Source organism: Typha angustifolia, chromosome 9 (genome assembly GCF_048772165.1).
Source record: "Typha angustifolia cultivar Huaian chromosome 9, ASM4877216v1, whole genome shotgun sequence".
In the NCBI taxonomy this organism is placed as follows: Eukaryota; Viridiplantae; Streptophyta; class Magnoliopsida; order Poales; family Typhaceae; genus Typha; species Typha angustifolia.
In genome coordinates, this window is record NC_133247.1 from 12,723,342 (window position 1) to 12,739,400 (window position 16,059).

General features: G+C 37.8%; 2 protein-coding genes across 5 annotated transcripts; one reads left to right on the forward strand and one right to left on the reverse strand.

The window, feature by feature from the left end:
* The first annotated feature begins 510 nt into the window (after positions 1–510).
* LOC140767024 (probable protein S-acyltransferase 19) lies at positions 511–8,823 on the forward strand. The gene is made up of 9 exons (XM_073106768.1): positions 511–838; positions 4,076–4,189; positions 4,285–4,689; positions 5,356–5,424; positions 5,520–5,591; positions 5,686–5,814; positions 6,656–6,736; positions 6,820–7,017; positions 7,427–8,823. The coding sequence occupies exons 1-9, from the start codon at positions 794–796 to the stop codon at positions 8,417–8,419; spliced, it is 2,106 nt and encodes a 701-aa protein (XP_072962869.1). The 5' UTR covers positions 511–793; the 3' UTR covers positions 8,420–8,823.
* A 678-nt stretch (positions 8,824–9,501) lies between these two features.
* Positions 9,502–16,036, reverse strand: LOC140766765 (protein FAR1-RELATED SEQUENCE 5-like). 4 transcript variants are annotated; one of them, XM_073106393.1, is made up of 5 exons: positions 15,813–16,036; positions 14,228–14,503; positions 10,776–13,209; positions 10,631–10,688; positions 9,502–10,357 (listed from the first exon to the last, which is right to left on the reverse strand). In XM_073106393.1, the coding sequence occupies exons 2-4, from the start codon at positions 14,465–14,467 to the stop codon at positions 10,636–10,638; spliced, it is 2,727 nt and encodes a 908-aa protein (XP_072962494.1). In that variant the 5' UTR covers positions 14,468–14,503; positions 15,813–16,036; the 3' UTR covers positions 9,502–10,357; positions 10,631–10,635. The 4 variants fall into 4 exon arrangements, with proteins under 4 accessions (XP_072962494.1, XP_072962493.1, XP_072962492.1 ...); XM_073106392.1 differs by having other exon boundaries at positions 9,502–10,360; XM_073106391.1 differs by having other exon boundaries at positions 9,502–10,407.
* Between the last annotated feature and the right edge of the window lie 23 nt (positions 16,037–16,059).

The following is a 16,059-nucleotide window of genomic DNA, read 5'->3' on the forward strand; positions in this document are numbered from 1 at the left end:
GTAAATAGACTGATCAATTCACCCTTGCAGTAAAAAAGATTACCTTATTTCAATATATATATATATATATATTTATATGTATATGAACATATGGAGAGATATATAGTGAGTGTTCTGATATTGATGAATGACCCAAATCTTGTAGAAAATAATACCTTGGTCAAAGTTATTGGTAGTGAATTATATGTTGAATAATCTTATGATGTAACTTTATTCCAAACATTAGTAACAAAAACTATCCCTAATTAATCAATTCTGATATAGTATCCTTTTTTTTTCCATCACCTTTCCAAGTTTCCAAATTCCAACCATGTGGAGAGAGAGAAATTCTTATAACTTCTTTTTTATTTCTGGTCAGCCAGCCAAAGTAAACCCTAGCTTATACACCCAACTCTCCATGTATAATAAGACTCACACAGGAAAGTCTCTCTCTCTCTCTCTCTCTCTCTCTCTCTCTCTCTCTCTCACACACACATTACCACTGTTGTGGGTACTTCCTTTTCCCTTAACCCACCCAAAGAATTGCAACTGAGGCCCAAAGACTCCACCTTTTTCCTCTGGAAGTCCTAACAAAGGCTTGGGGGAGAGAGAGAGGGGAGAGAGAGAGGGGAGAGACGCCTCTTTTGTTCCTTTGCCATACGCTCCCTGTACACCTGAACCACGTCCAAATCCAAAAAGGGCAAGCTTTTGCTGTCTTTTGTCTCCACCCACCTCTCTTAACTCTCTTGTGTTCGAACCCCCCCATTTGATGCTCTGATCTGGGAGATCACAGAGGAAGCGTTCTCCTGCGGCCATGGTGCGGCGCCATGGATGGCAGCTCCCTGCCCATACCTTCCAGGTCACTCCATTTTCCTACCCTTTTCTTGTGGTTGATTTGGAAACGTTCACAATTTGTAACTCGTTATGTGGGTTTTTTTTTAAGTTTCTCTAAAAGCCATAATTTTTGGTGGTTCTTCTTTGATTTGGAGGAAGACCCAGTTAGTAGTCGGAGTGTACAAGCTGCATTAGTCTTTATTCTTGGATCTACTCATTCTGACCAGTGATGGGGGTTTCAGAGAAGAAAATTTCCCATCTTGGAATTTATTATGTGGGTTTTGTATATTTTGACTTAAATAACCTACGGAGGGCATTGGATTTCTTGTTTCGGTGGTTCTTGTTTGGTTTGGGGAAAGACCTAATTACTAGTTGTCCTATTTTGTTGTGTATGTGTGTGTCTGCGTTCATAAACTACATTGACCTTGCTTCTGGGATCTAGTTCTCCTTCTGGGCAAGTAATGTAGTCCTCAGAGGAGTTCCCATGCTGGATTTGTTATGTACATTTCTTGATTTTTATCTTTCAGTACCTCTAGAACTGATGAGTGTCTCATGTGAGTGGTTCTTGGAAGAGAACAAATTACTCGGTTGTCTTTTCTTTGCGTATGTGTCTGTCTGTGTGTATAAGCTGCACTGATCTTGCTTCTTGTATCTATTTCTACGTCTGAGCTGTAATGGGGGCTTCAGAGAAGTCCTATTCCGGAAGACATTATTTAGTTTTTGTGATTTTTATCTCTAAGTACCTCGGAAAAGCATGGGTTTCTCATGTGCGCTGTTCTAGTTTGGTTTCAGAAGAGACCTAGCTAGTTGTTGTTATTTGTCATTTGGTACGTCTGTGTATCTGTGTATATGCTGCATTGATCTTCTACATCCTAGATCTTTCTTATATCTATTGTATAGGCACCTGCATTTATTTCAAAATGTTAGAGCAAGTATTTAACTTGATGACTATGGAATATTACATATGTTCAAGTCTTCCTTGTGTTACTTTCTCATTTGATTTCACTATTATATTGCCTGATGTTCTAGTTATAATCTCTACTTATCAAATTTCTTCTTCCTTTCAAGTGACTGGAATTTATCTATCCCTGAATTATTTTCCTCTTAGCTGATTTTGACTTGAAAAAGTGCCTTTTTTTTTCTTTTTTGTGTGTAGAATATTGGTACAATCTACATCTTTTGTTAAACTCTGGACAATGGTTTACTTTTTCAAATCTGTCTTAAGTTTGGCAATTGGATGCTATGAAATCATTATTGTTTTTCAAAACTGCACTCAAACAGGAATTCTCTTTATTTTTCTAGTTAATTTTTTTAGGTTCTCTCTTAGGAGATTGTGGGGACATCCTTGACCTTCTGAGCTGCTCATTTATCTCTAATTTCTCTATATACTGATTCTGCAAAAAAATTTCTTTGCCAACAAATGGTGTAGGAAGTTTCTAAAGTACTCTACTTTAGATACTTATGACTATAATACTATATAAGTTCTCAAAGCAGGTAATTAAAACTGAATTTACTTCTCATTGTGATAACTTAAGCTTCTGCCTGCATGACAGAATGCTTGCAAGCAGCGAGTCATTTTATAACTCCTTATCTAGAAACAAAGTAGAGGATATGATGATCACGAGATATTATCACTCTATCACCAAACAAATCTGAAAGGAGATCCAATATTTGAACGCTTAAATTACTAAAGAGTCAGGCATTTTAGTTATTCACAAGTCAGTTTAATTGACTTAACCATATATCTATACATATTATATATCTTACACTTTAACAGTATTAGACAATGAACTTTATTAATTTCTATCATTGAAGTGGTTCATTATGTCAAATGATGCTAAAAAATTTAGTCTAGGAAGTACCTATATTAAAGAATGAAATTGAAATCTCTTAGCGATCTTGAGTTTATTCCACTTATTGTCATATTCTAGTACTCTAAAAGACAAACTCTTAAGTGGAAACGGTTTCATTGTTACTGATGAATATTACTGAACTTGAATATCTTACCCTTGGAAGATATAACCCACGAAAAGAAACAAGTCATTTTCTAGCTAATATAATGAATAAATAATATTAATGCAACTATGCATGCGCTAATAAAAATGAAAATAGTGGCATCTTTCTCAACTATGCTAATATCATGAATGAATAATATTCTGTACATTAAAGCTATTAACTTTGAATATTTTTCAATCTTAATGATGGGTTGAATTCTTCATCAACTTGCATTTGGAGGATATAGGTCATTTAGGAAAATAAGTCTACTCTTGGCAATGTGTTAAAAAACTTTAGGTAGTAGGCAGGTGCCGGGGGTTTACCTAGCACCTAGGCGCTAGATGGGTGGCTAGACGGCCCCCTAAAAATAAGGTGGTTATATGAAACAAAAGCTGTGAAACATTAAGATATTCATATGTATCCACAAGAAAACTTGTTGTTCCACACGTAGAGGCACTGGTCATCATTGCCAACACAAGAATAGTCTTACTGTAATAGCAATAGTCTTCTAGCTGTTTCTCTTCCTTGTTATGGTTGTCATTACTAATCCTTACAAGTATAGAAGAGAGAGGGAGAGGATGAGAATAATTAAAAATATGGTAAAAATACCAATTTAATAGGAATTAGGAACCTCCTACGACTTGAATGATAGGTAGGTTTGGGGACCAAGTAGGAATAGTATTTTATACTTAATACTTGGACTGGAATTATTAACAAATTCAAAAACTATCTAGTCACCTAGCACCTAGTGCCTGACTTACCATCTAGGCGTCTGTTTAACCACCTATGCAAGCGCCTAGACTCAACCTGCCTCAAGGACCTGCCTAACACCTTTGGTGGCTGTCCTGCCTAAGGCGGTTGCTTTGACCCTTTTTTAAAACTCCGACTCTTAGCCAATGCCATGAATGAGTAAGGTTGGTGCAACTATGTATGTGTAATTTTTTTTGGGTGTTTTCTTAAACTGTAATTAAGAATCTTTCTAGGAACTTGTTTGGTAGTTGCTGGTTTTGTCCAGGGGTTTCTTTTCTATTTACTGGTATAGATATAATCATATAATTGTAATTGAGTTATCCCCGTTTGTAGTTTTCTGTATCCTTATATTTTTTTTACATAACATCCACATTCTCTTTATGTGCTTTGGGCTACTTTTTTGTAATCTTGAGTCTATTAATATGTTATTCTTTCACCACAGGTAATCAATCTAAATTGTTAAGTTGTTTTTGTTGTGTAATCACTTTGTGACTCTGTGTTCTTTTCTTCTGAATAGGTTGTTGCTATCACAGTATTCTTTCTTCTGGTTGTTGCATTTTATGCCTTCTTTGTACCCTTTCTGGGGAAACAAATTTTTGAATATGCTGCCATGGCTGTTTATACTCCTGTGGTACGTAAGCTCTTCCTTCTCTGTGAGAACCTTTGTTGTCGTGTTCTTTGGTTAATGAGATTATAATGTTAATTGTCGGCATTCTGATTTTTTAGGCACTTGCAGTTTTTATCCTTTATGTCCGTTGTACTCGTATTAATCCGGCTGATCCTGGAATCATGTCAAAGTTTGATGATGAATTCATTAATGTTCCGAAGAGTAATCCTGGATTGTCAAGTATAAATTTACCAGCTAAAGCTGATAACACAACTGGAACAAATTCTCCATCATCAGCTTGTAGGAGCTCAGTAGATGGTCATTCTAATAAAAAGGCTGCAGCTACAGGAGATTCAAAACTAAATATCCTTAGCGGACCACCAAAGAAAACTTCTTCGTGTTGTTGCGGCTTTGGAGGGATTCTCTGTGCTGTATTCGTTAAGGAGGATTGCCGAAAGCTGGATGAAACTGAACAGCAAGCTAATGGGGAAGATGCTTTATTCTGTACACTGTGTAATGCTGAGGTAGGGATTTGAGGCAATATGCAAATCTTAAAATGTGGCGTCCAAATTATCTAGTCTGTTCTGCATCTACTACTAATTATCCCATAATAAGTTGTCCGATGGATTCTTATTACAAGATTTGATCAGGGAATCCATTATTGGATTGTACTCTTATGTTTAGTGGATTCTTTTATATTAAAGCTATTATTTGTAAGTTTGATGAGTATCCTGCATCATCATCAAATCATGTAGTTCATGATATACTATTGCATGTTGGATATGATCTTGATCAAAAGTAGTGTTATTGTTTACCTTATTCATTTACCCACAAAGGATCTTAGCAATTTCCTAAACTCATTTGTCTCAGTTTCTTCTTTTCATTATTGTTGTTAGTTGATCTGTTTTTTTCTTTTAATATTTATCCCTCCTTCCCTTTTTGAGCTACATTTCCCATCTCTCCTCCATTCTTGATTTTTCTGTATGCCTTTCAATTTCTCAGTATTTTGCATTTTAGTAGGTCTATGTGAACAAATTGTCTGTTGCATTTCTGGAGTTCTATTTAGTGTGATAATATTTGCTATCTGTGAGGGAGGGAGTTATACATCTTGTCATTCCAAATTCTTGAGTCATGCAACTTACATTCTTTTCCTTCTTATCTTACATTGTTTCTATATATTCACTTTGCAGGTGCGAAAGTTCAGTAAGCATTGCAGAAGTTGTGACAAATGTGTGGATGGTTTTGACCATCATTGTCGGGTACATTTTTTTCTGTGAACAGTTGTGCTATGTTTGTTATGATTGTCTTTTTTCTTTGTTATAAAGTTTCATGCATGGTTTACAACTTTTGGCAGTGGCTCAATAATTGTGTTGGGAGGAAGAATTATGTTACATTTATTTCTCTCATGGCTACTAGTCTCATATGGGTTTGTAGCACACGATCTATATTTTGATTTCTATTAGCTTAAGTTTTAGACTGAATCAGCCAAAAGTATAACACTTGAACTTGTTCTTTGCCAGCTGGCAATTGAATTTGGAGTAGGTGTTGCTGTTCTTGTGCTCTGCTTTGTTGATAAGAAAGCTACAGAGAACAATATTGAGGAAAAGCTTGGAAATGGATTTTCTCGTGCTCCATTTGCCACTATTGTTGTAAGTTTGATGTATTGGATCGCTTTCTTTTGATAAATGCGCAAATTCTTGTGCAGCTATTAGTAGTCATGAGCTAGAAGGGCTTTTTCATCCTGCGTGTTTGTTTTACCCCAAACATTCCATGTTGAGATAGATTGGAATAGATTGGAAGCATGAACAGGAATGCTAAGCTTGCGATTAATTGGAATTCTTAGATAATATCTAGGTAGATTGAAGTCTCTTCTGGTAAATTATGATTTGGCAGCAATACTAAGATACAAATGCATGATCCAATTTCCTCTGCTTTATTGATAAACATGTGATTTGGAATTTCGGATTTTAGATCATCAGAGTTATTACCACTCATGGAAACAACTTATGTAGATTACTCCTTTCTTACTTTTTTTTTGTGTGCATATTTTGGTTGGTGCTATTCTGCTCTTGACTTTGACAGTCTGTGTAGGCTTTTTGTGTATGAAGCCAACCTTAAATAATAAATATTACAAGAAACATTGCTTTGGAGGTTAAAAGTGCCAAGATATTTGAAATATTTGCACTAAGCACTTCTGTTTTCATTCTCTTTCCATATTATCATGAAGTATTTTTCAAAATCTATCAGAAAGAGTTAATATGTTCCTTTCTTTATCTGACAAGAAAACTTCAGAGAAAAATCTTCTCTTTCTTCCTATCTTTTCCAAATATTGCTTTACTATTTCATATAGAGTTCTACTTCTATGCTTAGTAGTTCTAAGTTCTAACAATGATCTTAGCACTTATATTTACTTGATTTCATTGATAATGGCTTGTTGAGTATACTAGGAACATACTCCCAAAGTATCCTGATGCTGAAGTTCTAATGCAGGCTATATGTACTACAGTTTCATTATTGGCTTGCATACCTTTAGGAGAACTCTTCTTCTTTCACATGATATTGATTAAAAAGGTTAGTCTCAAGGAAATCACAAATATAATAATTAATAAAAGCTAGTTATCTACTTTAGATTCTTTTTCTCTCTTTTATGTCAGGGAATTACAACATATGAGTATGTTGTAGCTATGAGAGCTATGAGCGAGGCGCCTCCAGCATCTGCAGATGAGGAAGGACCAAATATTATTTATTCTCCAACTCATTCTGCGACAACTGGTATAAGTGTTGGAAGTTCACTTGGCCTTCAGTATAAAGGTGTATGGTGCACACCTCCTAGGGTTTTTGTTGATCAACAGGTATGCCTTCATATTATTCACTATCCATACCTTGCCTAAGAAAGATGAGCAAGAAAGGACTAGATCTCCTGTTTTATGCCAAACCCTCTTCAAAATGTGCTTGGTTTGGTTACTTTAACCCTGTCAAGGGTGCAACTACTGCACCAAGACATTCATTGCTGCTGCCTTTCCATTTCTAGCAACTGGTGGTAGTAGCCATCTAGCCTATAAAGATGGACAAGGGATGAGTGTCATATTATCTGATTATTATCTGATTATGTGTTTAACCATGAAACTAGATTTCCTTCTTTTCTGTGGCACCATAATTTATGGTTAGCAACAAATCAGATTTTTATCTAATTATGGTTCATTGTAAATAATGTGGCTGTTGTTTAAGTAGATGAATTCTTATCGTGAAAATTTCCAACAGGATGAGGTTATTCCACACTTGGAACCAGGAATGATACCTTCAACAGTTGATCCTGATGCAGCTGGCTATATGGAAAGAGCCAATAAGTCCAAAAAGCCTGTGAAAATTAGTGCCTGGAAGCTTGCAAAACTAGACTCCAATGAGGCGATGAGAGCAGCAGCCAAAGCTAGGGCATCCTCATCTGTTCTTCGACCTATAGATAATCGCCGCATGCATGATGCAGATTTTAGCTCCAGCAGCAATGCTAGCGGTAGAAGCAGTATTAGCATTGACTATGCCGCAACTAAGGAATCAAGAAGTGAGATGAGACTATCTCCTCTGCAAACTTCCTACCCACACAGTGTCTTGAGTGGAGATGATTATGAGACAGGTACACAAAGTGCAAGCAGCTTTAGCAGTCCAGCCCACATCCCTGAACCTACTGTGCATAGCCAGCTCCCTTTGCAGCATTCACTTCATGAGCGTCCTCCACCTTTAATGCCCAGAGGGCCTCTTCCTCTTCCAACTACTCAAGTAACCAACCCAATGTTCCAATCTGCCACTAACTATGTTAGGGACAACCGAAGAGCCTCAGTTGTCTGGGATCAAGAAGCTGGTCGGTATGTGTCGGTCTCGGCAACAGCTAGAACGGAAACTGCATTTGACCTCCCAGCAAGGACTTCTCGTGCTCCACCAGCTTATCCTCCTGGGGAGATGAACACTTATGGAAGAAGGCCTGCTGTTCTAAATGCTTCGGCCTCAGGAGTGCCTCCTATGCAGCAACAGGATAGACTAATGTACACAGGCCAATCAATATTCTTTGGTGGACCTCTTTTGGATGCTCCAGGTGTAGATGCCCGCAGAAATGAGGGGAATTCACGAATGAGACCAGAAGTTGAGAGGGATACTCATCTCCGCCGTGAAGTGAGGGGAGAGAGGGGGCGAGCGGGAGACTCTTTCCCTGTGTTTGCTCCTGGAACTTTCCCAAAGAATCCACTATCTAACACAAAGTGATTTCCTGCTTTCTCCTTCCTCGAGTTCGTGTTGAATCTGATTGAAACCTGGGTTGTGCTTTTGTGGATGTTATCATGAGGACGGTGCTTTTGCTGCATTAAAATGGTGTGGTGGTTGTTTGGGCTGACAAACTGAAATCGGAGTCCTGTAGTCTGACCCAAAGACATAACAAAGCATAGGAAGGGTCTCCACTTTATAAGCTGCTAGGCCTTCCTTGGTTATTATTGCTTAGCTTCTAGTTACTTCTTCCCGGCATCAAAAGGATATCAACTTTATCTTGGCGTAAAGGATTCCTGCTAATGTGTAGATCTTTTCTTTTGTACATCTATCTGTGAAACCACATTTAGTTCTGACCTCTGATATATACCCTTCTTTCCTGCTGAATTTAGAAGGTGTTTTCTCTCATTGACATCCCTTCCTATTCAGAATTTGAGGCTATCAAATGTCTCTGTTTCCTCCCATGTTTAATGTAGTGTCTTTCGATCGTCTATGCTTCTCTATTTATTTTACCTTTTCCTTGTGAGAATAGGAATGTTGTAGCCTGAATGTTTGTGGATTATGCAGTGGCATTAGTGATTAATGTCATGCTATTATGCTGTCTTTGTCAAAAGAGTTTCTACCATACTGGGCGTGGGATGTGGATCGACATGATGATGATGATGATTATTATTATTATTTGACAGCATTAAAGTGCAATATTGATTCCATCGGAACGAAATGATTTTTTAACTACTATGTACCTATAAGAATTAAGAAATGGCACGAGGAAAATGAGAATCCGCGAATGGTAGATTAACTACCATGTACCCACCTGTACAATCTGATTGAGAGAAAAAAAGATTGGAAACCCATGTGACATGATAAGATTTATTTGCAAGCATCTCAATAAATATCTCAAAAAGATTACAATTGTTGTAAAGTTGTCTATTGTAATAATGTGCAGCTCTCCATATAAGTTGCAAACAATAACTGGCAAGTTCTTCAACCATGATAATTGGTGGCAGACAAAAGAGGAAAGAATAGAAATGTCTCTTTTGCAACTGACATTCAAAGTAACTGGGTTTGATGATTACTCGAGGAAATCTGAATTTATTGTGTTTGTCATTTCCTCTGCTTTTCTTTTGGAATACATCTTTGATTTAGGAAGAAGCCCACAAGGCTTTGGAGTCTAAGAATCTGAATAACTGTGAGAACAGCCAGAAAATATTACACATCAGCCTTTGTTTTCTATATGCTCTAAAAACACCGAAAATCGAGGTTCGGTGAGACTAGATCTTCCTGAAAATTTCAATTAAAAGTAAATAGAAACAAGGCATAAGGAGAAGAATGTTACGATGCTAATAGAGTAAGATCCTAAGATTGCAAGACAAATACAGAACTGTACAAAGAAAAATAGCAATCTATGGACTACAAAACTGACATAAAACATGGACCTTATTACTTCGCCATCCGGTCTGATGGCTTTACTGGTTCTCCAGGTGCAAATCTCTAAGAAGAGCACCATAGGCCACGGTCATGTCTGAAGCTGATTTGACGATCAGTGAAGCAATTCCTTGAGTAGAACCAATGCAGCCATCTTTTTGAGTCCATAGAAGCTTGAAACTGAGGCTAAGAACTTTGACGTAAGAAGCACTAATGCACTCAAAGATGTGAGATATTAAAACGTAACCTATACAGCCAGATTTGGTCAAGGAGAGATCCTGGAACTAGTGAAAGTGATTTTCCACATGTCTTGAGTATTACTGTGTATTCCAAATCCATATCTTGCATCATAAGCCCATTGGACCCAATAACATGAGCAGAGACTGCAGCATGACCCAAAACACAATAGCAGGACAGAGTTAGTATCCTGCAATCTTCACCATCTGCTTTAATGCGGTCACAACACACGTGCATCAATGGAGACTTCAAAAAAGAATCAACATTGTGCTGGTGGATCTGCTGGAGGATTCCTCAAACACATGTTGTAAGTGTGTGAGATCATTAAACTGAAAAGACATTCAAATAATTACAAACTTCAATACAACAACAATGTATACCTGCAAAGAGATATATACACTGTCAATTTTCAAGTAGCGGCTAGATTTAATACATATCTAGTCCAACTCCAGTTCAACTCCAAGTTCAAGAGGGAGAAAAGAATTGGTGATAGAACAGAAACATATATCATATGGTGACTATTTAAATAAGAAGTAACAACACGATTCATACCTAGCTTAGCGGTAATCCAAAGCACTGGCTGGTAATGTAAACGGGAAAGTTAAAGGGCCTGCATTGCATTAAATATCATGAATTCCAAGTTTCAAAAAGTATAAATAATATCTTATCTGAAAAATCTGATTAGCTAAATAAGTACCATCAGCTGGACCACCAATAAAACTTGGATGGTTTGCTTTATCAAAGTGCAAACTTCCAGCAACTAAGTTTTCCACTGGATTGTGTGGTTGATCACAGGTGGCACCAATGAGGGCAGACATATCAGGTGGTCTGGTCTGTAAAACTTGCTCCAATTGATCCATAATTACATCTGATTGTCTTTCCATGAATGCATACGAATCAGTAGTCCTAGCAGCCATTGTTGCTGCTATACTGAAAATGCGACACAGATAGTTGTAGCGCTTTGCTGGAGTTGATTGAGGGTCATCATTAAATGGGAATGCAAAACTAATACTTAAAGATCCAGACTTCGCGTCTTTTCTCCACCTCTTTAAAATGTACTGAGGTGGAAGTTCTTTAATATTCCTAGTGTCAAGTACCTTTAACACATGACGGCATGGAATGCCAACAAACTCAAACTTTTTACAACTGCAGTTAATGGTGCCATCCAATGAATCAAATTTAACAAAGTGATCTTTAGGATTCTCCTCAACTGTAACTTTATACTCAGATATTGTACCAACCTCACCAGATTTGTATAACATACAGTCCATGTATAATTCAAATTCCCTCTCAAACATTTTAAATGCGGCAGGCGTGTATGCATTTGCAGCTTGCCTCAGCATACGCATGGAAGGTGCTTTCTTAGTACTCTGACCAGCATTCCAATCAGCTTGTAGTTCTGCAAATCGTCGCTCATCCAGTAATCTTTCATAATGCTCAAAAAAACTCAAAAGATCTGTTTCCGGGCTTAAATGTTTCTTTAGTTCACTGCTCAAGCTCTCCTTCTGTTGGACACTTTTCATATCAGCATAAAATGCTTCACGGCCATATACCAATGCCCATTTCTCCTTTTCATTGAATAAAGAAGACAACCATTGATTATCTTTTAGATCATACTTTTCCAACATAGCTTTCCATGCTGACAAAAATTCATCTTCATCTTCATAATCAAAGAGACATCTGCTAAAGTCCAATCCTAGAGTTCTTGAACCATGGAATGCCTGGCTTAGTTGCTCAAGAGCATTTTGGTAAATATGCCACACACAGAAACGGTGAGCTGTACCGGGCCAAGTTGCTGCTACAGCGTCACTAATTGCTGCACACCTATCCGTTAAAATAGTCTTGGGTTGTCTTCCATGCATTGCTGTTCTGAAAGTATCAAATAACCATTTAAAAGATTCTGGGCTTTCATCATATAGCAGTGCAGCACCAAAGATTACAGTTTGCTTGTGATGATTCAAACCAGCAAATAATGCAAGTGGCCTACCATAACCATAGACTTTGTAAGTAGTATCAAAACATACCACATCACCAAAATGGATAAAGTCCATTGTAGACTTTGCATCTGCCCAAAAAAGGTTGGTCATGTTATCATCCTCATCAACCTGTAAGGCATAGAAGAATGAGGGGTTGTCATTTTGCATCCTTTGTAGGTACTCCAGGGTAGCCCCGATATCTCCAATATGCATGATCTTCATCCGCTTGGATCTCTGAAAATTTTTGTTTTCTAAATGAACTAAAGAAGCATTTTCCTGACTTCGAGCTTGCTTGTGGACAGAATCATCTCCAGACCTATCTGCCAAGTCAGAATCATCATCTTGATCATTTTCAGCACTACGTGACATCACCAGATCAGAAGATGAGGAGGCAGCAAGCTGATGATTGTGGTAGGTAACAAATTCCGACACATGATATTTGCCATTAGTTGCAAGTCTGATGGTCATACATGCCGGACAACCAGTTCTTGTTTCGGGACGTGGTTTCTTCACCCTCTTTGCTCCTTTTTTCTTCTCACGAAAACCTTCCCTTGAACATACAAACATCCTTCTGGTGATAAGATTATCAGAATTCATTGTCATGCTTGCTCTACGGATACTGAATCCTATCCTCCCTGCGTACATGCTGTAAAACTCATAGGCCTCATCTTCAGTCTCAAACTCCGGTGTTCTGACTGTATCATCCACTAGATCTGCTCTAACAGCTCGTGCCTTCCGTCTCAACTTCTTGGCCCTCAACATATGAATTGTCGACACTGTTGCAAGCTGATGGTTGTGGTTTGGCACAAACTCCGTGATGCGGTACTTGCCATTGGATGTGAGCCTAATGGTCATGCAAGCTGGGCAACCAATTCTTGTCTCAGGCCTCGGACATTTTGCCTCTTTTGCACCTTTCTTTTTCTCACGAAAGCCCTCTCTCGAGCATACAAATGTCCTCCTAGTAATTATATTCTTTGATGTTGTCCACAGAGTGGATCTTCGGACAAAGAAGCCTACATTCTCAGCATATGTGTTATAGAATTCATATGCCTCATTTTCACTGTCAAACAGCATATCGACTTTTGGTAGCAGTCTCTCATCACTAATACCAACAACTGTATTAGCATCTGTCCTTGGCACATCTGCCAAATTACCCTGTACATGCAAATAGTATGTATTGTGTTAGGTAGGCAAATACTGTTGCATGATTACTGGAAATGCTTGCCTGTAACTAACAAGCCAAAAATATAGTGAGGCATCCCACTGGGACTGCACCTGTCAGGAATTATGACCTGACTAAATACAAACCATCCATCTAGGAGAACTAAGGGGCCATTTGGTTTTGTTGTGCTTCAAGACGTAGCATCTATAGTGTTAAATAAGGAACCAATACAAACAAAAGTCTCGTATCTTTCCTCTTTTCTTCCCATTAAAAAGTGAGAGAAAGTGTTTTAACATCCACTTAATTAAAATACTGTCAAGGTACTGCATGTGAGCCCATTTTAACCATTGGAAAGTATATCTCATGGATCCTTAAACTGGAAACTTTGTGTTACACTTTAAATATGTTGATGCAGTTTTTCCAAATACACGAAGCCAACCACCTGTTAACTAACTTTAGTAACTAAATTAACCAAGCCTTGTCAGACAAAGCATTCTCAAGAAAAGAAAGTAGGAACTTTAGGTTTCATCAAAATATATTGAAAATATATTAAATAGAACTCTACATCAATATCCCCTTAAGATTCTAGTATCTAAAATCTAAGAAGCTATGATGTGCAAAACAAGGAAGCTACCATTACATTAGAAGCTTCATTTGCAAGTATGGATATGTGGATGTTACCAATAACATTGTTTATACAACCATAGTATATATCTCATCCTTGGGCAGAGTCCAATAAAACTCCAACATTCTTATTTCCAGAGAAGGTTGTTATGCCTAGAAGACTCCATTACTTATGACCGGATAATATATCCTATATGCATAATCACAAATAATTATTCTTTTGCAAGTGTATCTCAGATAGTGCAGCTTATGAATCTAAAGGTTTGTAACCAAAATGAGCAAGTTTTAAAAGAAAAACACGAGGCCAGAACATATGTAACAATCCAAAACCTTATGAGAAAAGGAGCATATATGAGAAGGAACAGAGAGAAAGAATGAGTAGAGTACCACTTGGTGCTGTAGACTTGATGAACTTGATTGAGGTGGACCAGGCGGCTGAGGAGCCCATGTTGGATAGGGAGACAATAGCACTACATGTCTAGGCCATATATGCACTAACCGTGGGTCTGCAGTTGAATTTCCTGCAACATGAACGGGTCTGAGAGACTGGACTGGCTGGAAAACAGCAGCAGGGGAAAGGCGAGGATTTTTCTCCTTCTTAACACTGCCACCAACGTTTACAGGCATTGGTTGCCTCCAGTTCCAATTAACAGCCTCTGGCTCCTACAAAGGCAATTGACTTCAATAAGATCAATATTCTGCAAAGGTAATTGACAGTAGACTATAATGTAAGAAGAACGTCTCTATCATTTGACACTATTGAGTAACTTCAAAGTCTACCTGACCCATTCTGAATCTAACTCAAAAATAGGGATGTTTAGAAATTGCTCTGGTTTTAGTGTTTTACAACATCCAAACCAAATTCCACCAGAAGAAGTAGAATTTATCAATTAATCAAGCCTGGCAGACCAAATAATTAAATTGGGTTAGGAATCAAATGCCATTGTGTTACCTTTACACAATTAATTGGGTTGGCTGTTTGCTTCCTACCAAAATATAACCGCAGACTGTAGAGCCCCATTGATGGTTCAATCTTATAGTGCATATGCAAAAATTGTTTGAATTCGTTATTCAGGATTATGGTCAAATGTCTCTGGAGATCTTAGATAAAGGAACAAGGACAAAATTATTAAAATTGCATTATACAAGTGGTGAGTAGCAATTGATCATTGCAGAACTAGCATGGAGTATCTCCATATGCTGACCGATCCTTCCCATTACCTTTTATTGTTTATTCTATCCTGAGAAACAAATTGGATTCCATAAATAACAAACAATGGACTTAATTTCTCACACACAATGGGAACTCCGCATCTCTTTGTGATTCTCTCTTATCAAGAAAGAAGAATGAATCTCTCTAGTAAGTAATAATTTAATAATTTATGTAAATCAACTACAGAGATAATATAAAAGATAGAGATAATAGAAAAGCACATAATAAATTCTTGATAAGATTACCCCACCAAGATTTTTAAGTAACCAAATAGTGCGGTGTACTTCTAAATTAACATTTTCCCTTTACTGCTAAAAAAAGGAACATCATGCACATTCCATTTTATCTAACCAAGCAGACATATTCGCTGTACACACAGCAGCTCTAAAGAACCGATATAGTTAGCTATAGCTTTGGAATGTTCGAAATTACATATATAGAAAGATCGTAGGACCCTAAAATTACAGTGCAGCTAGTCAGCCTAACAACTAATAACCTATCTCTATTATGTCAGCATGATTGGAGAATTACTATAACAAGAATTTTCTCTAGCACCCACAAATTGGGGCAAAATTGCATACCGTTACAAGATCTAAGAAATCTAAACCCTAAATGAGCTACAGTAATCAAAACAAGCAAAGAACAAGGAGAACTACTACCAAACTAAACGTGCAATTGCGTAGAACCCTAACCCCCCAAAAAAAATCCCAACTTTCCCAAGTTGAAAGAAAAAAATGGAAGATGGGACAGAAAGTTCACCTAATCGACCGTTACCGGCCGTTCTACCTCTGGAACTCAAAGGGGCGCAAACCGAACGAGCTAGACGAGAATAAGACGGTAGGGATTCGATCACTCAGACCCTAAATTAGGGTTTTTTCCGCGCCGGAGGAAGGAGGAAGAGGAGGAGGAACGATGGGGAAGAAAGGGGGGATTCGCTGGTCCAAAGAGGTCACGAAACAGCGAAAGCGCCTCCGCCGATATCGATCGGTTGGTGCAACAATGCACA